The sequence below is a fragment of the Chiloscyllium plagiosum genome, chromosome 34 (genome assembly GCF_004010195.1).
Source record: "Chiloscyllium plagiosum isolate BGI_BamShark_2017 chromosome 34, ASM401019v2, whole genome shotgun sequence".
NCBI classification, from domain to species: domain Eukaryota; kingdom Metazoa; phylum Chordata; class Chondrichthyes; order Orectolobiformes; family Hemiscylliidae; genus Chiloscyllium; species Chiloscyllium plagiosum.
The window spans coordinates 32,607,864-32,634,075 of NC_057743.1; the positions used below are offsets into that span (position 1 = coordinate 32,607,864).

General features: G+C 40.3%; 2 protein-coding genes across 17 annotated transcripts in view; both read right to left on the bottom strand.

The window, feature by feature from the left end:
* LOC122540400 (protein polyglycylase TTLL10-like) overlaps positions 1 to 10,033 on the bottom strand; it is a 58,136-nt gene extending 48,103 nt beyond the window's left edge. The window contains exons 1-2 of the mRNA XM_043676089.1: positions 9,957 to 10,033; positions 5,113 to 5,669 (exon numbers count right to left, since the gene is read on the bottom strand). Of these exons, the coding sequence (XP_043532024.1) occupies positions 5,113 to 5,506 (394 nt within the window). The 5' untranslated portion in view covers positions 5,507 to 5,669; positions 9,957 to 10,033. The remainder of the gene's footprint in view (positions 1 to 5,112; positions 5,670 to 9,956) is intronic.
* A 4,921-nt stretch (positions 10,034 to 14,954) lies between these two features.
* The window catches only part of LOC122540403 (protein polyglycylase TTLL10-like), a 330,185-nt gene continuing 318,927 nt past the window's right edge, over positions 14,955 to 26,212 (bottom strand). For 15 of the 16 annotated variants that reach the window (XM_043676098.1, XM_043676103.1, XM_043676100.1 and 12 more), the window contains 2 exons: positions 15,976 to 16,069; positions 14,955 to 15,821 (listed from right to left, as the gene is read on the bottom strand). In XM_043676098.1, coding sequence (XP_043532033.1) covers positions 15,208 to 15,821; positions 15,976 to 16,069 — 708 coding nt within the window. In that variant the 3' untranslated portion in view covers positions 14,955 to 15,207. Of the gene's footprint in view, positions 15,822 to 15,975; positions 16,070 to 26,212 lie in introns of those variants that run through there. The other variant, XR_006309280.1, reaches the window with a different exon arrangement.

Consider the following 26,212-nt stretch of genomic DNA (forward strand, 5'->3'; position numbering starts at 1 on the left):
TTGAACTCCGTCTGCCACTCCTCAGCCCAGCTCTGCATCATGTCTAAGTCTCTTTGCAGCCGACAGCAGCCCTCCTCGCTATCCACAACTCCACCAATCTTCGTATTGTCTGCAAATTTACTGACCCACCCTTCGTCTCCCTCATCTAAGTCATTAATAAAAATTACAAACAGCAGAGGACCCAGAACTGATCCCTGCGGAACTCCACTTGTAACTGGGCTCCAGGCTGAATATTTACCATCTACCACCATTCTCTGACTTCGACCGGTTAGCCAGTTTTCTATCCAACTGGCCAAATTTCCCTCTATCCCATGCCTCCTGACTTTCCGCATAAGCCTACCATGGGGAACCTTATCAAATGCCTTACTAAACTCCATGTACACTACATCCACTGCTCTAGCCTCATCCACATGCTTGGTCCTCTCCTCAAAGAATTCAATAAGACTTGTAAGGCAAGACCTACCCTTTACAAATCCACCTCTGGCTAATGAAGAATTAAAAATATCAGCCAGTGCCTTCTCAATTTCTTCACTAGCCTCTTGCAGTGTTCTTGGGTATATCTGGTCAGGACCAGGATATTTATCCACCTTTATACATTCTAATATATCCAACACCACCTCTACTGTGATATGGACAGTCCCCAATATATCATCACTAACTTCCACAAGTTCCTAAACCTTCATGTCTTTCTCTGTGGTAAACACAGAGGAGAAATATTCATTGAGAAACTTGCCCATGTCTTGCGTTCCACACATACATGTCCACTTTGGTCCTTGAGGGGCCCTATTCTCTCTAGTTATTCTTTTTCCTTAAATATACTTAAAGTACCTCTTTGGATTCACCCTAATCTTCTCAGCCAAGGCTATCTCTTGCCACCTTTTCGCCCTCCTGATCTCCTTCTTCAGTCAACTCCTGCATTCCCTATATATCTCCAAGGATTCCCTTGATCCCAGCTGCCTGTACCTGAGCCAAGCCTCTTTCATTTTTCTGGTCAAGGCCTCAATATCTCTTGTCATCCAGGGTTCCCTATTCCTGCCAACCTCACCCTTCACCCTCACAGGAACATTTTGAGCTTAAACTCCAGCTATCTCACTTTTAAAGATCTCTCACTTGCCAGAGGTCCTTCTTCCTGCAAACAAATGACTCCAATCAACCCCTTCAAGCTCTTGCCTAATTCCATCAAAATTCGCCTTCTCCCAACTTAGAACATGAACCGGTCGGCCAGTTTTGCTGGAAATGTCACCTGAAACATCAGTAATTGGTGCATATGCATGAAATTAAGCATGAGGAAGAACATACAAAGGCCCAACAGCCAATTGCCCACACATAGGATCATAGAATCCCTATTTGCAGAAAGAGGCCATTTGATCCATCAAGTCTACACTGAACCTCCAAAGAACATCCCACCCAGATCCCATCCCATCCCCAGACTCTGCATTTATCATGCTAATCCACATATGCTGCACATCCCTGAACACTTAGCACTGCCAAACCACCTGATCTGCACATATTTGGACCGTGGGACGATACCCCATAGCACCCAGTGGAAATTTATGCAAATAAAGGGAGAATGTGCAAACTGCATACAGACAGTCACCCAAGGCTGGAATTGAACCCAAGTCCCTGGTGCTGTGAGGCAATTCTGAAAGTCCCAACCATCATCCCAGTGGCAAAGAAAAATGTGCCTCAATGACTACCACCTGATGGCTCTTATCTCCATAATTAGGAACTGGTTCAGAAGGTTAATCATGGTTCACATCAATTCCATCCTACCAGATTGCCTTGATTCTTTGCAATTCGCTTACTGGCGCAACAGGTCCACAACAGACACCATTGCCCTGGCCATACATTTATCCCTTGAACATCAGAATAGCAAGGATACCATGTCAGGCTCCTACTTATTGACTATAGCTCCGTCTTCAACACCATAATTCCAAACGAACTCGTTTCTAAACTTTGTGAGCGAGGTCTCAGCTCTCCCAGCTGTAACTGGATCCCCAACTTCCTGACCCATAGACCAAAATCAGTAAGAATAGGAGACAACTCTTTCTCCACAATAATCTTCAACACCAGTATTCCACAAGGCTGCGTACTCAGCCCCCGACTGTACTCCTGATACACTCACATGACTGTATGGCCAAATTCTGCCCCAACTCTGATTGTAAGTTTGCTGATGACATCACCGTTGTAGGTTGGATCTCAAACAATAACAAAACAAAATACAGGAAAGAGTGAGCACTTAGTGGCATGGTGTAAAGACAACGATCTCTCCAACAACATCAGCAAAATGAAGGAATCGGTCATTGACTTTAACAAGTGGAGTGGAGGGCATAGCTGTGTTGCATCAATGGTGCTGAAGTGGAGACACTCAAGAGCATCATGTTCCTGGGAGTGATGACCAACAATTTATAGATGCACAATCAAGAGCATTATGTCTGAATGTATCACGACCTGGTGTGGCAACTGTACCATTCAAGATCGGAGACAGTGACAGAGAGTGGTCAACTCGGCCCAGACAATCACAAAGGCCAACCTCCCATCTGGAGAATCCATCTACCAGGCCCGCTGTCAAGGAAAGGCCACCAGCATTCTCAAAGATCCATCCCACCCTGGCAATGTTTTTCTACAACCTCTACCATCGGGGAGAAGGTACAGAAGCCTGAACACACACACCAGCCGGTTATGAAACAGTTTCTACCCTACTGTTGTTAGAATGCTGAATGGACTCACAAACTCTGAACATTCGCTTGTACTTGTGTTTTTGTTTTTGCCGCTATTTACCTATTATTTACTAACCTATGCTACTTAACTCTGTGATCTGCCTGTATCGCTCACAAGACAAAGCTTTTCACTGTGCCTCGGTACACGTGACAATAAATTCAATTCAATTCAATTCAATTCAATTCAGTTCAAGACTGCGAGTAATGACAGAGAGTCATGCACACAGACTAGACCATCACATGAACCAACCTTCCATCCATTGACTCTATCCATCCTTCCCGCTGCCTTGAGAAAGCAGCCAACATAATCGATGAACCCTCTGACCCTAGTTATACTCTCTTCCGCCCTCTTCTGACATGCAGAAGGTAAAGAAGTTTGAATAGATATACGAACAGATTCAAGCACAGCTTCTTCCCTGCTGTTATCAAACCTTTGAACAGACTTCTCAAAAGTTAATTATGATCTCTTTCTCTCTCTATCTCTCTTCAGCTTCTCTGTGGCTGTAACACCATATTCTGCACTCTGTCCTGCTAACCTGATGCACTTTGTACAGTACAATCTGCCTGTAGAGCACACGAAACACCACTTTTCACTGTATCTTGGTACATGTGACAACAATAAATCAACCAATCAGTAGTGCTAACCACTGTGTCATCATGTTACATGTTAACTAAACATAAGTAAAAGGATAAATGGTTTTAATCAGGAGTAACTATGTATTTGCAATGACACAAATTCATGAATCCAAAGGAGAAAGTGCATCCAATCATTTTTTTCAACAACCAAATCTCAAACAGATCATTGTTTGTAGCAAACTGCCTGGCTTGCAGGACAACACGGTACAACCTTATCACAGTAGAGGCTGCAAGATATGTCAGAGTGTCTACACAGACACCACCATTACATGAGGGGATACCTCCTACCGTGTACGTGGCAGGTACTCATGCAAGTCAGCTGACGTTGTCTATCTCATATGCTGCAGGCAAGGATGCCCTGAGGCATGGTACATTGGTGAGACTGAGCAGAGGCTACAGCAACGGATGAATGGGGACTGCACAACAATCAAAAGGGAGGAGTGTTCTCTTCCAGTCGGAGAACACTTCAGTGGTCATTTCATTCGACCTCGGATCTTTGGGTGACTGTCATTCAAGGCGGACTTTGAGATAAGCAACAACGAAAGGTGGCCGAGCAGAGGCTGCTAGCTAAGTTCGGTACTCATGGCGATGGCCTCAACTGGGACCTTGGGTTCATGTCACACTACAGATGACCCCACTGCACTACACACACACACACACACACACACACTCTTAAAGACACACACACACACACTCTTAAAGACACACACACACTCTTAAAGACACACACAAGCAATTCTACAGACACACACACTCTTACAGACCCATACACTCACTCAGACCCTCACTCATACACAAGCTCTCTCTCATATACTCACACATATACTCCCACACTCACATTCACACACGCACCCTCTCACAGACTTATACCCCTTTACACTCACACTCACACACATACACACCCTCTCTCACAGACACTCAACAACCCCCCATCCCCACACACCCACATGCACACACACATATAAGTTTGGATGTGAATTTGTACTTGCAGAATTACATTTTATTTTGCTCAAAAACTGCATGAATCCATGTAAGATCCTGTAAATCCGTTTTTTAGATTAGAATCAGTTTGAACATTGGGGCACAGACAGCCTCACACAGGGCAGCTCACACGTTCATTGGGCCAACACGGCGCCTGTTGTTAAAGTTCACTTGCGAATGTAACTTTAAAAAAGTTCTGCGATTTACATATGAAAGAACTGAAACCAACATGTTCATTCTAAAAGATGAGAGACTTAAGAAACAATCCAGGTTTTTTTTCAATTTATAATTTCAGTTACATCACACTGTAAACTTTTGTTATAGTTCTGTGTCTTATGATCTTGTACTCCACAACCACCTGATGAAGGAGCAGCGCTCTGAAAGCTAATGCTTCCAAATAAACCTATTGGACTATGACCTGGTGTTGTGTGATTTTTAACTTTGTCCACTCCAGTCCAACACCGGCATCTCCACATCATGACCTTTCTATTTATGAAATTCTAAAAGGGTTGATTTCCAAAATGAAAAACGTTACTTAATTTTTAACTGCATATTTAAACATGGCTTACATACGAATATTTAACTGGAGCCAATGTATTTGGTATCTTCCCAATGCAAAATATGTTATGAATTGGATGCAACGGCTCTGTACCCATACCATCATGTACCTGGCAGAGAGTGCATTCTCCAGGTGTAATCCTGGAACAGCATAACTGGGAAAATGCAAGCGGAATGCAAAGGAAGTCACAGTAAATAAATCTAAGAATAAACACACCTTTCCTGGGTTTTGAAAATCCCACTGCTCGATAGAACATAGCCTGTACTGCTTGATTCAGTAGTGGCTTCTTAATCTCCTCCTGCAGTTTGACTGCTGTTGTCTTTGATTTGTCCTCCCATGTCGCATCTCCATCTGTACATGTATTGACTATTTCTGGTAAACTCTGGTTCCTTTGCGTTTCAGTGCTGTTACTTGTCCAATTGTTGATTATCCCAGTGTCATTAATCACACAAATTATTTCTTCGGCTGGCACGTTTTGAACGTCCTTAATGAGGCTCCCTTCAACATCTGCAATTATCCTCAAAGCAGTGTCACATCCTTTGATTGACATCAGTTCATCCTCAAGCTGTTCCTCTGGACAGCAATGATTCATTCTGGGAATCTGCAACATCACATAGTGCTGTTGTAACTTTTCTAAATATTTCTGCTGATGTTTCTTCTCTGCTTAGTCCCTGTTCCTAGCTTTTCTTAAATTTTCAACATCAATCTTTTCTTCTGCTGTCCCATCTTCGTTCCCCAATATTTGGGGCAGATGATTTTTCACAAGCATATGGCTGGCAAGCAAACAGATGATATTAAAATTTGAAAGGTTTTTATAAAAAAACATGTCAAACCAAGCATTTGGTATTCATTTCATACTGATTTTCCATACTTGGAGGCATTCTGACTTCTGAGGCTAAGGAAATTTGGTATGTCCATAAGGACTCTTTTGAGTCAGACTGCTGTTGTCTCAGGCTCCACTACCTGGAATATTGAATACCCAATCTAGGCTAAACTCAGAAGTCACATGTCATCAGGTTATAGTCTAACAGATTTATTTGAAATCACAAGCTTTTCAGATGATGAAGGAGCAGCGCTCTCAAAGGTTGTGATTTCAAACAAACCTGGTAATTTGGTATCATGTGACTTCTGACTTTGTCGACCGCAGTCCAACACCGTCATCCCCACATCAATCTAGACTAACCCACCAGTATAGCATTGCAGAAGAGCTTTATTGACAGAGGTCCTTCAGGGGAAATGTTAAACTGAGGATCTACCTTCTAACCTGGATGTAAGTAATCCTACAACATTAAGCAAAGTTAAACACAGATTGCCCTGGTGTTTTGGTCAATGTTTGTACCCCACACTATAAGAATAAAATGGATTATGTGATCATTCACCTATTGTGCTTTTGAGATTTTTCTATCTATGCACATTTCCTACATTACATCAATCACTGTACTTCAAAAATGGAGAATGCTCTTTGGGATGCTCTAAGATGGTGTAATTTAAATATGAATATAAAAGAAGAAACTTAAGGTGCTGGAGGTTTGAAACAAACAAAAACAGAAATTGCTGGAGATGCTCAGCAGATCTGGCAGCACTCAAGAAGTTCTGAAAAAGGATCACTGGACTTGAAATGTTAACTGTTTCTCTCTATTTACAGATTATGCAAGATCTCCTGAGTTTTTCCAGCAATTTCCGTCCTTGTTTGTTATATAAATGCAGGTTCTCTTTCATTCCTCCCACAACTGGCAACTAATTATTTTTTCAATTTAATTTAGCTTAGAGGTCTGTGCAACATTGAGGGCCGAAGGGCCTGTACTGCACTAGACTGTTCTCTTCCCTCTCTCTCTTCTGTCAGCACATCTTTTCTTGGGCTCTCTTTGCTATGTAGCCCTGGAGACCAAATGCAGAAAACAGGATAAATCTCTCTTTCTGATTTTCCAACCTTCCTCAAGAAGAGTATTTGATCTTTGCTTTACATTTCTGCAACATGGAACTCAGTAGCTCATCAGTAACGTGGTTCATCAACATTGTTTAACCAGACATTGACCATATAGCACTTGCTTTTTGGATCCTGAATAACATTGCAAGTCTCCAGTATAGCAAGCAGGAACTACGCCTTGATTATGAAACAGTACTGCATTGCATTAATATAGATCAACAAAATGGCACTGAGGGCCCGTAGAGGTAATGTGCAGTAAACTACTTATTTGAATATTCAAAGAAAATCCAATTCTCATTCATGATCTCAATCAACTCATTTGAACTCACTTTCTCTGGATCACTCATCTTGTACATTAACAACATAATCTTTCACAACATGAAGTAGGCAGACAGTGCCTTGATTTAACACTTAATATTCAAAGGATGGCACTTGCTTAACTGCACCAGAATTGTCAGTTAGAATTTGTGCTTGAGTCCCCCCCCCCCCAGGAACGGGATTGGAATGCAAAATCTCCTGACTCAGAAACATGAGTACGATCGAGCCATAGCTTTCAGATACATCGTTATAGCTGGTTAAAACATACCGCAATGCTAGAGATTAATAAAAAAAAAGCAAAAAGTGTTTGAAGCACGAGACAAAAGATGATGATTTTACATAAATTACAACACACAAGGTAATCAACAGTAAAGTTACTGATGTTTGTATAACTTGATACACTGGGAGCATAACTCTGCATAAACAATTGAATACACTTGCTAACTAAATCATCCCATCCAAACCATTTTGCATATCCGAGTACTTACAACAATTTAGCTTGACAAATATATCAGGAACTACAGCACTTATTCTGCTCACACATTAGATATTTGTTTGGCAAATTGATGAGGATCAGTCATTTCCCCTAGCACTGTAAACAACTGCTGTTACCAGGTAACAGCTGCTGGTTAGCTTAGGGTAATTATAATTGCAGTACCAGCTATTGAATACCTATATAATCACAAGTCTTTGTGAAGACGATTGATGAGGTCTTCAAAAGTAAGTAAATTGAACTAAAGGATGATCCTATTTTATTCAGTTACTGATAAGGGACCACTTGCATAAAATTGATGTTGAATGTATCAATTAAATATAACTATTTAAGACTTCACAAGAGAATTGACAATCATATCCATTAGAAACTATTCCCAAATATTCAGTGGTACTTGAGATTTTCAGAGCTTCCATAGAATGAGCCATTTGTCACTGGAGAGCTCCCTAGGTGCATGATGCATGGCAGTTAACAATAATATTTTGATAAGGGTCCTAAAATTGTGGTCAGAAACTTTTCTGATATTGGACTCCTTGACCCACTCCCTGTCTATGATAAACTTGAGTTGCAATTCATGGTGATGACAGACAAAAAGGAGGTGGGAGTCAGAGGAACAGGAGGTGACCATTTTGCCCCTTGACCCTGTTCTTCCATTCATTTAAATAATGACTGATCTGTCCTGTTGGCTCCTTTACCCACCTTTAATGTGTAACCCAGACCACTATCAATCTGTGGTTTGAACATTTCACCATTGTTTTTTTAAACAGTTCAGCCATAACATACTTGCAGGTTTGCTGTTGGCTGGTCTGTTAAGGCTGTTGATTAACTTCTGGATATGTTTGGCCTCTTGCCTGTCTCTTAAAAATTTGAATTCTGGCCGCTGAGATAATGATTTCACTATTGCGCCTTTAGAGAGAGAGAGAGAGAGAGCGGGAGAGACACGCAGGCAGGACTGAACAGGATCCACCTCCTCGACTACTGCCTCTAAAACAGTAGCAAAGAACTTCAGAAACTCATGGTCATGAAAGTATTTCTGCATTTAGATGTAATTCCATGTTTCTGCAGTAGGGTGTACTTCCCTACAGAGCAGAGCAGCTCAATGCCCACCCCACACAGACAAGCTGGCTGGCATCAAATAGCACAGACTGCACACTGGAACCAATTTAATGAAAACCCAGCACCAAATTAATCTGTTTGCTGGGACCATGTTTAATGATGCTATAGCTTTAAGAGGAGCATTTTGTCTGGGTTTCTTTTAGAGAGAGAGATTGAGGGGCAAGTAATGAGCAGTCTATGAGAAGATAAACAACTTGTGAAGCCTTGGGTGTTTTTCTTTGAAAGCTGGAACAATAGAAGCAGCATGAATGGGTGTGGCCAAACTCCAAACTACAGAACCAGGGATTTTAAGTTTTCAGTAGCAGTGGGAAGTGCAGAGCAGTATTTCACAGCCAACCCACCCAGTTATCTTTCCCTACCACTACCTTCTCCATCACCTCTTAAGAGGGGAAAATTACAGCAGTGTTAGTTTGGATGAGGTAAGCTCAGTCAGAGTTGGGATGGATGAGGAGGACAAGCAACTCAAGTCGAATCAAATCACAAGGGCTAACGCTGGAGGTTGAACAAGATGACCAATCTTTAGCAGTAGATGAGCAGGCTTTCAGATTTATACAATTGTCACTAATTTCCACCAAATGTTGCTTGCTCCATTTCAATTTCCTTGGATCAGTGTCAACCAGCTGAATCCAGGTAAGGAACGTAGTGAACTCAATCAAATTTATGTTCCAAAGGTAGCAAAAAAGGTACTGCTTCCATTTTAATTGAGGAGTTGAACTATCATAATAACCACACAAGGATCCTTACTTTTCAAAGAAGAAAATGCATTCTCCTTTTGACGAGTAACATATAGCTGCATGACTCACTCACAGCACCATTCAGAGCACTGATCACATTAAGAATTTGCATTCTGCAGCTGATCCCAAGAAACAGACATTTAAATTTAAACTCACCAAATAAAAAAAACAGGCAGCTGCCAAGAAGTATATTACCATCTGGACCTTTATTAGCCTTGATGTGAATCTTTAATTAAGGTTCTTTCTACTTCAGAGTACTGACTTTAATTCTACAGAGTTCTTCACCACACCACATCTGTCAGAATGTTTATTTGAACAAACTCGTTTCACCAGCTTTGGAAAAAAAGGTGTTGTTTCTAGAGCCTTTTCAAACATCAGATAGGAATCAGCTGACATGCTGGAACACTGCTTTGACATCGCTGCATTCAACATTACAGGCACTGAAATTATTTCAGTAAAGTTATAAACTCACCTTATTCACATTCACTTTATATGGATGACCCATAATCCTATTGAACCTGATCACATACCATGTCCATTCCTGTAATAATGCCAGAATCAGGTCCCAGCTAAGTTTTCTGACACTTCATAAGAATTTAAGAATCAGGAACAGGAATAGGCTATTCAGTCTTTGACCATTCAGTGGAATAGGGACTGATCCTCTCAATCAATTCCACTTTGTTCACTATGCTTTTGACATTTTTTAATACATAGAAACCTATCAACCTCTGTCTTGAACATACTCAACATCTAGAAGTATAGAAGGACAAGTAAGGGCTCTTCCAGTGCAATGGGTGTGTCCCCACCTCTGGGCCAGGAGATTGGATCAAGTCTCACCTAGCCCAGATATTTGTCATAACGTATCTGAACAAGTTGAGTAAAAATATCTCAAAGAACAAGTAGATGGGTTGAAACCTTATCCATGTTTCAAAACTGAGAGTGCACTGTTGCTAAATAATCTGTGTTACATTTAACTTTAACAAGGAAAATTGCATTTTAACATTTTCGATATATATTTGTTGTAGATGTACATGAATCAATGCTTCTTTACATCGACAAGCTCAGTGTCATGCCAGCTTCACCAGTAATTGCAGGGACTGCTCTCTTCCAAAATTTAATTCAATAGCCACACTGTACTGCTCTAATTCTATACTCAACAGAATAAACTCGAGGAAGTATTAAGACTTCAGTTGGAGCTCTGTGGTGACTTATCATTTCTCTCAGGACATTTGAAAGTCCTTTGCGTGCAATTACTTCCACATGTGAGGTTGTTGCTACATTAACTAAACACTGCAATCATTTTGCACCCAAACAGCAATGGCATTAATGACCAAGCGGGTTACTTTTAATCAGTGACTTTAAGGTCTCATCAAACTATGGTAACTCCAAGAATGCAGGTCCCCATCAGTCCTGCAGTGGAAGAATAGCACGGACTAACTGGCTCAGATCCTGAAATAAGGATTAGAACTCCCAACTGATTGAGTCAGAAATGAATGTCTTACCAACTGAGCTGAGCTGACAGTTGCTATGAAATTATTTCCTATTCCAGTATTGAATTCAGTATCAACAGCAAATCTTATTGTGGGTGGCACGGTAGCTCAGTGGTTAGCCCTGCTGCCCCACAGCGCCAGGGACCTGAGTTTGATTCCCGTCTCAGTGACTGCCTGTGTGGAGTTTGCACATTCTCCATGTGTCTGTGTTGGTTTCCTCCCACAATCCAAAGACATGCAGGTTAGATGAATTGGCCATGCTAAATTGCCATAGTGTTAGTTGCATTAATCTGGGGTAAATATTGGGTTGGGTGGGTTACTGTTTGGAGGGTCGGTGTGGACTTTTTGGGCCAAATGGCCTGTTTCCATTCTGTAGGGAATCCAAACTTATACCTATTGAGAACATGCAGTAAACAACATAATGCTGTATCTAGTATTCATTAAGGATAAACATATAAAAACTGTATATTCCAGAGATCTCAAATTAAAACAGAAATTGCTGTAATCATGCAGATACCCTTTCAGATTGATGGTGCTGTACTGGAATAAAATATTCAGGTCACGTAATTATACAACTGAATATGCTCGGTCCCTTGTCAGACAGAAGACTAACAGAGAAAGAATGATTCACATTTAGATAGAGCTTTTTAATGACCACTGGATATCCCAAAACACTTTATAGCCAATGAAGTGCTTTTGAATTCTAGTCACTGCTGTAATGTAGGTCAATGAATAAATTCAGTAGAGTAGAAGTCATCCGTGCAGGAAAACTGGCATTCGTATTGAAGCCTTGAGACTGACTCAACACAAAAACTACTGGCAGCTGGAAGTGTTCAGGAGTAGTAGCTTTGCTTCATACATAGTTAAAGACTTTTGCCTCAAAAATGGTCAGTGCAATGTGCAGGACACTAGCTGTCTTGAAATCTAAGGAAGGATTTATAGAATGAACCTAATCCTAATTTGGTGACTGGGCTGATTTTATATAAAGGAGTCATTTTGGGACATTGCGGGAAAAAAAGCAGTATAGAGGGGTCATTCTGTATCCAACTAAATAGACATTGAAGAGGAGGATATGAACTTTATTCTGCATCTTACTGTGCTACACCTACACAAACCTGATATCAATGCTGAGTACCTCAAATTTATACAGTTCTATTCAACACACTGGAATAGTGTAATATAGAAAGGGGCCTTTTGACCTGTCATGTCTGTGCTGGCTCTTGGACTGAGCATTTTGCCTAGTGCCCCTTCCCTGTTTTCTCCCTGTAATCCTACACATTTTCTCCTTTTCCAGGTGATCCAATTCCATTTGCGTGCTTCACTTGAATTTGTTTCCACCACCCTCTCAAGATGCACACTCCAGATTCTAACCACTCACTGCATGAAAATATTTCTCCATCTGAGTCGATTGCTTGTTTTGCCAATTATCTTAAATCTGCACACCCTAGTTCTTGATCCTTCCACCAATGGGGATGGTTTCTTTGTATTTACTCTGTGTCCAGACCTCTTGTGATCTTGAGAATCACTATATTTCACATTTCTCATCTCCAATCTCTCCAATCTGTCTAAGTAACTGAAGTTTTCCATGATATTCTTCTGAATCTTATCTATCTCTGACACCTTAATATTCTTCCTAAAGTCTGGAATCTGGAACTGGAGGCAATCCTCCAGTTCTTGCTGAACAAGTATTTTGTACAAATTTAACATAACTTCCTTGTTTTTGAATTCCACACCCTTATTAATAATGCCTAAGGTACTCTATGTTTTATTAAATACCCTCTCAACGTATCCTACCTTCAATGATAGACATACATATGTATATATGTCCCTCGCTTCTGCAGTCCCTGTAAAATCACACCCTTTGTTTTATGTTGCTTCTCTTCCCATCAAGATTAATCACTGCACACTTTTCTGTATTATATTTTATCAACTACTTGACTATTTGTGTGTCAGAAGGTGTTTGCTGATTAGCTTCAGTATTCCTGTTGTCATGGTGGTTTCTTTTTAAAAAATGTAGTCTGAGAGAAATAGTTTTGAAATCTAATTGGAATTCTGTTTTCACTTTGGAAGAATTTATGAAAAAACAATGTAAATTGAGTATTACATTATCCTTTCAAGATAGATGATTCTACATTTTTTTAGGAGGGGTCTTTGGTGAAACAGCCGTACCTTGGAAAACAGCTTTTAACTTGGGACAATTCTGCATGGTTCCCAGCTGAAACTGAATGTATAAAGCAGCTGCTCCTTAAAAAATGGAGAAAATAATTTAGAATTATTAAAAAGAGGTTCCCTCAGTTTTAGGAGTTTTGCTTAAATGTTCCAGACCAGAAGTCTTTGGTTAAAACTGTAGAAGAGTTATTTGAAGCTGAGAACGTTTGCAATCATTTATATAATGAATCAAGGAAGAGAATTTCAGACTTTCATGATCAAAGCTAAGTCAAACCCTTACAGAGACAAAGACGGGCATTCTCTTTGGTGTTTATTATTACAATGGGATGCTGCTGGGATTAATGGGATTGTATTTTTACTAAGAGTTTATTAACCTTTAAATGTTATGCTAAATAGTTTTGTGTATTCTATTTTATCTTCATTTCTTTTGCATAATAAATATTTGTATAATTGTTAAAACCAAATCCGCAGCATTGCGCATATGTGGTGCATTGAAAGATCATCTTGTTAAAACCAAAAAAAAAATCAAGCCAGATTTCAGATTTAGTATCAGACTTGTCCAGTCATAACATCATCTAAGATAATAATAATACATACAAAGAGTAGCAAAGATCCTGATCATGAGGGAACTCCATTATAAACCTTCCTCTTGTCCAGATAAACAAACATACTTTTCAATAAAAAAAATCTGAAGTACGTTGAAATTGGAAGAATTTTTTTAAATCAAATATTCCTCCTGGCTATACCTTTAAAGAAGTGAATGCTTCATTACATAAATATAATTCAAATGTTTATGCTGACGTCTCATGAGTGCAGGAGAAACATTCTATGAATTTGCTGCAAATATTCTCATATTAAAACTGAATAAAAAAACCTTCTTTTTTATAATGTTGAACTGATTTACAAATGAACTCTTCTCTGTCATTTCTCCTCCTCTTGTGTTTCGCAATTTTCTTTCTATCCACTTCATGAGGACAACAATTCTGGATGGTTTATGGATCTACTGATACTGGGTACTGTTTTGCATCTTTCTAAAAATAGTATCTTTTGGGTGTGAGCCAAAATAACACAGTATTGACAAGCTAACTAACCACAGGGGGAATCACAGTGGAGCCAAAGACCACACACAAAACTTCAAAAGGACTCAGTGCTGATCATCAGGGAGTCATGGCTGATTACCAGGAGCCATCAGGACCAACTGTCCTGATTGAAATCAACCAATTCAATGTAAAATGAGGATTTAACATGGGTCCAATGTCTCTGATCTCTATTTCGACAGTTGTATACCATTTTAACCAAAAGGCGCCTTTGCAAAGTTTCAGACATGTGCTTGCACCAAGCAGATGGCCAGTCATCTTATTTGTTTGCTTGTAAACACAGGTTAACATCAGTAGAACCATTTCATAAAAGTACTTCAAAAATATGCCTGCATTCTGAATAGCAATGTCCTGTTTAATATCCTTATTTCAATTAATTAGATAAGTTCAGTTAAATAAGGCCACATTTTGTGGTAACGATTAATGTTGCAGATTAGTTATTAATGCTCAAAGTTACCAGCAAGTTCAACACAGAGATGTGAATATGAGTCTCTGATACTTGCTGGCTGATTTACCCAGCTCCACTATTTACTTGACATCTAACTCTTTATCACCCCATTATTTCTAGGAATTTGATGGATTTTTGCATTAACCTGCTCTAGAAAGTTAGCCTAGGACACATTTATTCTGAACAAACCATGACAAACAATAAGAAAGATTTTAATTTCACAAAAATAAAACAGACAGACACACAATTATCAAAGACTCTTAATCTTGCACTATAAACACTTTATTGATTAGATTGTAACTTATGATTGTAATGGAGCATTGACTACACAGTGTCAGGTGTGAAATAAAGTCACTGGCTCACCTCTTAGGTGGTGCTTCTTAAAGATCAGAACACTTAATGATTGGCTTTTCATTATTCAAATTTACTTTTAATACTGGCATGAACTATTAAACAAAAAGACATTCCTGCCAGTAGTGACTAAGTTATGTCATGTGTTGATTTCTTTGGAGCGAACTTTCATTTCAGATAGTTTGCAGTGGCTTTCTTGGATGTAAGTGGAGTCCTGGTGATGATCAGGGAATGAAAGGAAGCATTAAATGTCATCAAGGTGTTCTCCAAGCTTTTGCACAGCTGACTACTGGCAGAATGTTTTTTGCGTATTAACTGTGTAGCTTTTGTTCTTTCTTTGCAAAGGCCTGGCTCTGAGCTGTGCTTGGTTTGACTCTGTTCCTCTGAAGTCACTCCATTTGAATGGTTGCTTGACTGTTGATTACTTTTAAGTCTAGCCTTGGCAGAACTCAGATGCTGTACTAGCGAAATTTCTGGGAGTGGCCTTTGTGAGAGCAGTGACTTAAACCTCTGAGTTGCTTTTGTGTGATTTAGAGTAGAATCTAACGTCGGTATAAACTCTAAACTAGTCAGAACCTTTATCTGGGGCCTGTTGTCATCCTTTTGAGGCCGTTTAAGAATGGTTGCTCTCTCCGAAATTCTGTATTCAAGCCTTGCCTTAAATCTCTTCTCAAATGGCTCTTTTGGAGAACCATTATAAAGGAGGACAAATTCTTTCTGTGCCTCAAGCGGCATGATGTACAGTCCTCTAGAACACTTTGTGAAGATCTCAAATATCAAATCTAATAGCAGAGAGAAAGAAAGAAAAGAAAACTACAATTGAATAGCTATTCCATTATTCATAAAGAAATATTTATTTGCATCCTTCAGCTTCTGTCAATATTTGCACAAATATTCTTCTGTAACTCTACATAAAGATAGAAATGGCCATCTTACCAAGAGCTTCATTTATTACTTTGGGAATGACTGATTTGAGAATTTCACAATTCATCTGTAAAGATGGGTTTGAGTTGATCTCAAGCAACCAGACCTGTAAAGCAAATCAAAAAAGAATGTGTCAACCCTTTGAATTCAATTTTCATTTAACCTCAAGTCATAGAAATCATTTTCAGATGTTTGTCCTATGGTTTAAATACATAACTGAGCCAGGCGCAGATCAAAAGAGAGAGAGAGAGAGAGAGAATGAGAGAGTGTGTGTGTGTGTGAGAGAGAGATAGAGAGAGATGGAGACAGATAAACAGGTTGGTCAATTCTTTATCTCCCATTAGGAGAAATATTTGGTTGCTCAACCAGTATGAAGCAAATTTTGAGGGAACACTGGTGCAGAGTTAGTTGATTTCACTGGGGTTTGGCGAGGGAGAGGAAGAAATGAACCACTTCAGGTTCTACAGAAAAGGTTCATTTAGATTCCTGACATCTGCTCCTGGTCGATTTCTACATGACTGTATTGGAATGAACAGATGTCAGTTAAGAAACGTTTTGTTCTGAATTGTCGATGATTGTGAAGCCATGTTCTCCCATTGAACAGGATTATGTGGTTTGGACAGGAACCTTGACATTGCAGTCAAATGTGCTTCTGACCCCCACACTGTGACCTTCCCTCCCTGTTTAAGGTTGGTGGTGGGGTGCTTACTGATAATGTCACAATACAGCAAGACCTGACAATAAACACAGAGAATGCTGGAGAAACTCAGCAGGTCTGGCAGCATCCGTGGAGAGAGAAACAGAGTACAGTACAACTTTCTTCATTTGTTCAAAATGAAACAAATGTTTGAAAAGTAAAATGTATCAATAGATAATTATCTTGCTATATACAATCAATCAGTAGGGTGAAATGGATATCAAACACAACTTTAACTATGATAAACCATTAATCTCGGCCCATACAATGTCTTATAGACAATGCTATGCCCCACAAAGATGTTGCAGTGTTCCAGAGTTGTTGCCAGATCCTTTCACCATCTCTCCCTCCCTTCAATCTCAGTTTTACTTCCACTCTTTGGAACTTTCAAACATTTGTTACTTTGTGATACAGTACCTCTTGTTTCTTTCATTCTCTTCAGTTCTGTTACTGGCCCACACCATAAACTTGCACAATCAGCAGTGCTTTCTCAATAACAATACATTACAAATCATGAAAAACATCACAAGCACAACAGGAATTAGAAAGAGGACGCGTAGCATTGTCCACTAATGAAAGTCAGATCTTGCATCCATTTGAAATCTTATACAATTTTGGGACATTTCAAAGCAATTCTGAGCCAAGTATCACTTTTGGAGAGTAACCACTGACATGATGTATAAATAGAGAGATATAAATATAGCCAGCGAAAATAAGGTTTTTATCTCCATATGTACTTCTCCCCTAAAAGTAAGACTTCAAACTTGAGGTGAGATTGTGACAAGGTGCTTGTATTGATATTCACTACCAGAAATTCTCCTTTAGTAAGCGACTATTACTTGGGAAAATGCTATACTGACAGAATTGTGAGCTGTGTGCTGTATTAAGAGACAAGAATTCATTATACAAAGTATTCAGTTCTTTGTTTGTGTTATTATTTTGTGGTAGGGTCTTTGAACAATAGACAAAATGTTGGTTAAAAGATAAGAGAACAAACAATTAGCTGTTGAATTTTAAAGCAACAGTCATATGTATCACTGTATGTCCACTATGGCATGTCCAGAAAGCTGAATCATTCTAGGATAGGAACTTTGTAGGATAACCACTCCCTCTGAGATTAGCTGATGCAATTCTGAGTTTGGATCATTCAATTACATTCTCATATAAACTTCAGGGAAGGGAAAATGAGATGTCAACCAGAAGAAGCTTCCAAACAGGACTACTTGTGTCTCAAATAGCATAAGGAGCAAATGATAGCAAATGGGATTAGGTCTAAGCTCTGCAGTCCTTGCCCCCTACAGCCGTGAATGATGGTGGACAATTAAACAACTCATGGAGGAGGATGCTTCACAAATATCCTCATCCTCAATGATGGAACATAGATATCAGTCTTCAGCCAATTTGGTTCATTCTATGTGAATTCATGAAATGGTTGGAGACACTGATACTGCTACCGGCCCTGACAATATTCTGGCAATAGTACTGAAGACTCCTGAACTTTCCCCACCCTGAGTCAAACTGTTCCAGTGCAGCAACACTGTGCAACACTGCCATCTACCCAACAATATGCAAATTGCCCAGGTATGCCCTGAACACAAAAAGCAGGACAAATCCCAACCCAACCAATTACTTCCCCATCAGTCTATTCTCAATTATCAGTAAAGCGATGGAAGTTGTCATCAACAGTGTATCAAGCAGCACCTGCTCAGCAATGACCTGCTCAGTGATACCCAGTCTTTGGGCGGCATGGCAGCTCAGTGGTTAGCACTGCTGCTTCACAGTGCCAGGGACCCAACCTCAGGCGACTGTCTGTGTGGAGTTTGCACATTCTCCCCGTGTCTGTGTGGGTTTCCTGTGGGTGATTTGGTTTTCTCCCACAATCCAAAGATGTACATGTTAGGGTGAGTTGGCCATTCTAAATTGCCCAGAGTGTCCACGGATGTGTAGATTAGGTGCATTAGTCAGGGGTAAATATAGGATAATAGAGTAGGGGAATGGGTCTGGGCGAGTTACTCTTCAGAAGGTCGGTGTGGACTATTTGGGCCGATGAGCCTGTTTCCACGCTGTCGGGATTCTATGTTTCCATAACATGATTCAGCTTGGGTTCCGCTAGGGCAACTCAGCTCCTGATCTCGTTACAGCCTTGGTTCACACATGGACAAAAGATCTTAATTCCAGACGTGAGGTGAGAGCAATAGCTCTTGATACCTAGGCTGTAGTTGACCAAGTGTGGCATCAAGGAGTCTTAGTAAAAGTAGAATCAATGGGTATCGGGGATGAACTCGCTGGTGGTTAGAGACACACCTGACACATAGGAAGATGGATGTGGTTGTTGGACATGAGTTATCTCAGCTCCAGGATATCTCTACAAGAGTTCCTCAGGGTAGTGTCTTAGCCCCAACCATTTTTAGCTGCTTCATCAATGATCTTCCCTCCACCATAAGGTCAGAAATGGGAATGTTAGCCAATGAATGCATAATGTTCAGCAGCATTCACAACACCTCTGACTGAAGCAGTCCATGGTCATATGCAACAATATCCAGGCTTGGAGCGACAACTTGCAAGTACCACTTGTGTCAAAAAATGCCAGGCTATGACCATCTCCATTAAGAAATGATCTAACCTCTGCTCCTTGATATTCAATGGTGTTACCATTACTAAATCCACCACTATCAACATCCTTGAGATTACCATTGACCAGAAACAAAACTGGACTGGTCATATAAACACAGCAGCTACAAGAGCAGGTCAGAGGCCAGGAATACTGTGGCAAATAACTCATTTCCTGACTCCCCAAAAACCTGTCCAACGTCTACAAGGCATAAATCAGAAGTGTGGATGGATGGGTGCAACTTCAACAGCACTCAAGAAACTTGACACCATTCAAGACAAAGCAGCCCACTTGATTGGCACCAAATTCACAAGCATCCATTCCTGCCACCACCAATGCTCAGTAACAGCAGTATGTACTATCTACAAAACCTACTGGTACACTAATCATTCAGTTGGTCATTTCTGATCATCTATCAGTGGCAGACTGTTTGACCCATCCATAGTACCTGCATTAACACTTGCTGCTCTGTAAAGTGATAGGTAGGTGGGTGACTGGGTAAGGTGAAAGGTCAGTGGGTAAGGTGATTGGTACGTGGGTGAGTGGGTAAGGTGATAGGTACGTGGGTGAGTGGGTAAGGTGGCACATAGCTGTTTGATGGGCTGAACGATCATGTGACATGAGACTTGACCACCGACAGAAAACCCAAAGATCATGAAGGGTGGATTATTTATTTAATTGACATCAGATCATTACAAACAGGAAGAGAAATTAAGGAATAACAAGGAATTATTTATGGTGTACACATAGAACAAAGTCTGTGGTTTACATCGGGCTATTGAATCCTTTGTATATTTGTTCCCTTTCCCATCATCCCTCCATCCATTAAAAACCATATTATTTTCCACTGAGAGTCCAATCGACTTTTCCAGCTGCCCTCCCTCAATGTCACCACCTGCTGGTGGAGGTCCTGGCAAACTGTTCAGCACCCCACTGCAGGCATCTGCTGCTGAAGATCCTGTTACATTACTGTAACTGTATTGTGTTAAGTGGCAGATCACAGCCCATTCCTGTTCCTAATTTCTGTGTTTCCATCTCTATTATTACAGTGAATTGGACTTTGTGGCTGCTATTAAGGTGCTTCTCATCATCATAAAATGTAATATTTAGTGCTGCGTAGTAATTAATGTGAATACAATTTTATTTTACTGAGGTTTTCAATAAAAAACATTTAGTTACATGCTAGTTTAGACACTTCTGTATATGAACAAGTAGAGGGCACCTCTGAATTTTGAATAGTGCTACTCTAAGTTAGACTTTTTATAAAAAGGTGGATTATTTGACAATGTACCACAGAAGTAATCACACACATCACTTGTGCAATTTTAAACTATTTATTTTCTCTTTCTTGTGTTTTCACCACATATGTGAAAAAACTCTATATGAAAGTGTCGTTGTCTGCAATCACTCACTCGTGTGTATGATTGTCAACATCTGAAATTCTATGTCAGTGGTCATGGCAGTGTGGGGTTGTAACTCCTCCAGTTAGACACCTTGTGTGGGATATATGTTAATGTCACACATCAGCAATCAAAAGGCAGATCCAATTCCATTGGCAAGTAAACCTCAACAACTGAGGATCTGCCTACTGCTGCAGCCTACATCCACCATCACAGCTGTTGATATCACACAAATATCTTCTGCCTGAGTCACCTTGAGAACTTGTTTTAGATTTTGGTTTTGTATGAGTATTGTACTACTGACATTATAAACAGTATAACACTGACTACACTTCACTGGCCTTATAATGTGTCGAAGACATGAAAGGCATTATATAAATAAAGCTTTCATTTCTTTCAATCTTATACAGACTGAGCAGAACATCTCTGCTGTTGTACTCTACCACTCTTGAAAAGCTAACATTTCATTTGCCTTCCCAACTGCCAGCTGAACCTGCCTGTTAACCTGATGCAAATCCTGAACTAGGACTCCTAAGTTGCTTTGTACTTCGGATTTCTGAAACCTTTCCCATTTAGAAAATAGTCCATGTGTCTATTCTTTATGTGTAAGTGCTTAACCTCCCAATAACCCACATTATATTGCATTTGCCACTTCTTTGCCCACTCTCCAAGCCTGTCCAAGTCCTTCTGCAGCTTCCTTGCCTCCTCAACACTATCTGTCCCTCCACCAATCTTCATGTCATCTTCAAACCTAGCAACAATGTCCTCAGTTCCCATATCCACATTGTGAATATATAATGTAAAGTTATCCCAACAATGACCTTGCAGAATTACACTAGTCATTGTCTACCATCCTGAAAAAATTCCACTTTATCCTCACTCTCTGTCTTCTATCAATCAGCCAACCCATGCCAATAACACTTGCCCCTAACACCATTGCAGCCTCCCATGTAGCACCTTGTCAAAAGCCTTCTGGAAATCCAACTGGCTCTCCTTTGACTAACTTGTTCCTTACCGTCACAAAGAATTAAAACAATTTGTCAGGCATGAAGAAACCATGCCCATTCAGCACTATTTTACCATGTGATTCAAAGTATTGGCAATCTCATCATGGACTCTCAAATCTTACCAGGGCCTGAAGTCAGGCTAACTGGTCTTTAAGTTCCTGTCTTTTACCTCCTTCCCTTCTTATACAGAAGTGTTACATTAGCCATTCTCCAGTCCACTGGGACCCTCTCTGACTCCCATGATTCCTGAAAGATCACCACCAGTATGCCCACAATTTTCTCAGCTATCTCCTTCATAACTCTGGGTGTAGTCCATCTGGTCTAGGTGATATATCCAACTGCAGATTTTTCAAGATGCAGGTTTGCTCGCTGAGCTGGAAGGTTCATTTTCAAATGTTTCGACACCATACTAGGTAACATCTTCAGTGAGCCTCCAGATGAAGCATTGTTGATGATTCCTACTTTTTACTTCTATGTTTGGGTCCCTTTGGTTTGGTGATGTCATTTCCTGTGATGTCATCTCCCATGGTGATGTCATTTTCTGTTCTTTTTCTCAAGGGGTGGTAAATCGGGTCCAGGTCCAAGTCTGATGACAGTTTACTTCCCTAAACTACATTATTGAACTAATTAGGCTTTTCTCACAACAGACAATTGTCTCATCATTAGATCATTATTTCGAGATGTTTTTCATTGAACTTAAATTCCATCATCTGCCATGGCAGGATTTGAACCCAGGTCCTGTATCTGCAAACTTCAGCGTACCCAAAACTCGGCAGTCCTTCTCCCAACTCGTGCAGTCTCATTCATCCATCAGTCTGCTTGCACCAAACTACACTGACCACAATGTCCTGATTTTGAAATTCTCAACCTTGTTTTCCCTGATATATGTCTCCTTATGTGGCTTGGAATTAAATTTTGTTTTATAACTCTCTTGTGATGCATCAGGCATTTTACCTTGTTAACAGGATTAAGTAACTTTAAGGTGCTGCTATCTTCCTTCACGAATGTCCTTAATCCCTGGCAATGTTTGGTTGAGCAGGGAATGGAGGTGGTTATTCGGTAATCGAATGGCCGAGAAACCTCAAGCTAATATTTCTGGGCAGGTCCCATAGGATGTTGGATTGCCAAGGAGCACTCTTCCACCTTTGTTCAAGCCACGATTCCAACAGGCAAAACCAGAACTAGCTATTAATCTGACTTTACCATTACACATTATAAAATCAATTTAAAAATTGAGCTACTGTGATTTATTTTGTGTGAATGGTCATTTTGATTCTCCGTGTTTGTAATTTATTTTTTGAAACATTCACGGGACAAGGGTATTGGCGGCTTGGCCAGCATTTACTGTCTATCCCTCATCGGAGTCAAGCACATTGCTGTGGGTCTGGAGTCACATGTAGGCCAGACCAAGTAAGGATGGCAGTTTCCTTCCCTAAAGAACATAAGTGAACCAAATGGATTTTCCAACAATTGACTCATGGTCATCATTAGACTCTTAATTCCAGATATTCAAATTCCATCATCTGCCATGGCACAATTCAGATCCATGACCACAGAACATTACCTGGATCTCTGGATTAACAGGGATAATACCACTCGGCCATTGCCTCCCTATAAATTAAAAAGTACTATATTAGAAGGGGCAGTTTGGCCACAGACATATCAACCTGGAATTTAGCAAAGGGTAGAGGCTGGAGGGCCGCTAAATTCTTGTTTGTCAGAATAAAGAATTATGATCTTTTACAACATCTCAATTAGTTTGCAAATCTTTCAGTGTAACTAATACTTTGAATATCCACAAGATGGCAGCAAATAACTGCAATATTTACAAGGAACAATGCAAAGATACTAGGTAAAGTCACCGAAAACAATTGATCAAAGAAATAGGAATGCCATAAAGGCAAGGGAAGAGGAGAGGTCAAGGTAGGGAATCCCAGAGGCACCTGGAGATATGTGATAATGATGCAGGATGAGAAGCCAGAATAATTGGATGAGCTGCAGAGATCTCAAAGGATTGTGGAGCCAGACGTGATTATAGACATTTGGGGTGGGTGATTGGGGGCGATGGCGGCGTGCTGGATTTGATAGAGGGATTTGAAAACAATGATGTGAATATCAGTCGCTTTTAAATGCGAGGTAGCTTTCAAATGATCAGACGGTCATTCAAAGCTGCAGTTTCTGCTTGCGCTGAATTTATTCTTGGCCAGCAGAGGACTACTCCTGCCTACTTATTATGGCCATTTCTGACTCCGAGCTCCCTTTTGAGGGGATTATGTGAGGTAACATATTTTACTGTGGCCAAGGTTGAATGCCTCTAATGGTATTCACTGTACTTGGGCATGAGATTCTCACATGCATTTTCTGTCAGCTGTTTCTCGGCTAAAACCTAGATGCTGAATCTTTATAATATTCATTAAATATTTAGCATACAAGTCTCTGTAGGCGCACCTGGCAAATTACTGTGGCAGCAGAACACAGGCAAGCAACATCTGCCAGCCGTACTGATCAATGGATCTTGCTTACAAAGTGTGCCATTTTCTAATTGGTCAGTTCTGGAGTAGAAACCCTGTGACTGATTGCAGCGAGAAAAATATGATTTTCAACACCCTCAACTTTACCCAAAGGCCCTTAGGCACCCCACAAATGCATCAAATTCTTGGGTCGGAGGTCATGCGTTGACCACTCTGAAAACATGGCACACTGTTGTCAGCGATCCTGTATTAGTTGACGCTATTATTTTCTTCCCTTCAACATAAACATATCAGTTGCTTTAATCTTGATATTTAGCCAATGCCACTACTAGCAATGTTATATATTTCTCCTTGGTTTCTCTGGGATGTGGAAATCTACACATACACGTATTGTTGGCTCCTTATCCTAAGGCTCCTCCACTCCTTTATGTGTATCAGTGCATTTCAGATTACTAAATATAGGTCTCTACTGGAGTGTCTAAAATCTCTATCCTTCATAGATCTTTTGAGTGCCATATAGAACATAGAACAGTTCAGCACAGCAACGGCCCTTTTGCCCATGATGCTGTGCCGAACATGATGTCAAATTAAACTAATCCCTTCTGCCGGTCCTTGGCTCATATCCCTCCATTTCTTGTATATTAATGTGTTATCTAAAAGTCCCTTAAATGCCCCTATCTTATCTACTTCCATCACCACTCCTGGCAGCGTGTTCTAGACTCCTACCACTTTCTGTATAAAACTCCTGTCCCTCACATGTCCTTTGAATTTTCCTCGCTCACCTTAAATACATATTCCCCAATATTAGACAGTTCAACTCTGGAAAAAAGATCTGACCGTCAACCCTATCTATCCATGACATAATTTTATATACATCTATTATGTCTCTTCCCAGCCTCTGATGCTCCAGAGAAAACAACCTGAGTTTTTCTACTCTCTCCTTACAGTTCATATCTTCTAATCCAGGCAGCATCCTGGTAAACCTCTCCCTCTCCAAATCTTCCACATCCTCTCTGTAATGTGGTGATCAGAATTGAATGCAATACTCTAAATTAGGCCTAACCAGTTTTATAAGGCTTCAACATGATATCCTGACTCTTGTACTCAATTCCCTGACCAATAAAGGCAAGCATGTCATACGTCTTCTTTACCATCCTATCTATTTGTGTGGCCACTTTCAGGGAGCTATGGACTTGATCCCCAAGATCCCTCTGTGTATCAATGCTGTTCAGGGTCCTGCCATTAACTGTATACTTTTCCTTAGCATTTGATCTCCCAACGTGCAGCACCTCACACTTCTCCGGATTAAACTCCATCTGCCATTTCTCTGCCCATAACTGCAACTGATGCATATCTTCTTCCAAACTGCCCTACCAATGTTTGTGTAACATCATCAGTTGCATCATTATCATTTGTATATTGCCTTATTAATGATTTGAGCTCATTTCTTGAAGACTATTTAAGATTATCTATGAGTAGTATATTTAATCTGATTGTTACTGCTTCAGACTGACCAACGAGATGATACAACTAACTCTGTCAAGGAATGTTGTGATTGTTTAAGACACGTCCCTGCAAAGGTACACACAGATCATACACGACATCCACCTTTTTGATGTCTGAAAGTTTTCCCCTCAAAGAACTTGCCATCCTTACCTGGGCTCTGGCCTACATGTCAAAACAACAAAATAATTTAGTGTCTGAATTTTTTAAATTCAGAGCAATAAATGAACAAATTTCTGAAACCTATTGGCAATATGTTTATCTTCCCAGCTTTATTGTTCGTTATTCATTCATGCAATATGGCCATTACAGGTGACTGCTGCCTCACAGCGCCAGGGACCTGGATTTGATTCCTGGCTTGGGTGACTGTCTGTGTGGAGTTTGTACATTCCCCCCGTGTCTGCGTGGGTTTCCTCCCACAATCCAAAGATGTGCAGGTCAGGTGAACTGGCCATGCTAAATTGCCCATAGTGTTAGGTGCATTAGTCCGGGGTAAATATAGGGTAGGGGACTGGGTCTGGGTGGGCTACTCTTTGGAGGGTCAGTGTGGACTTGTTGGG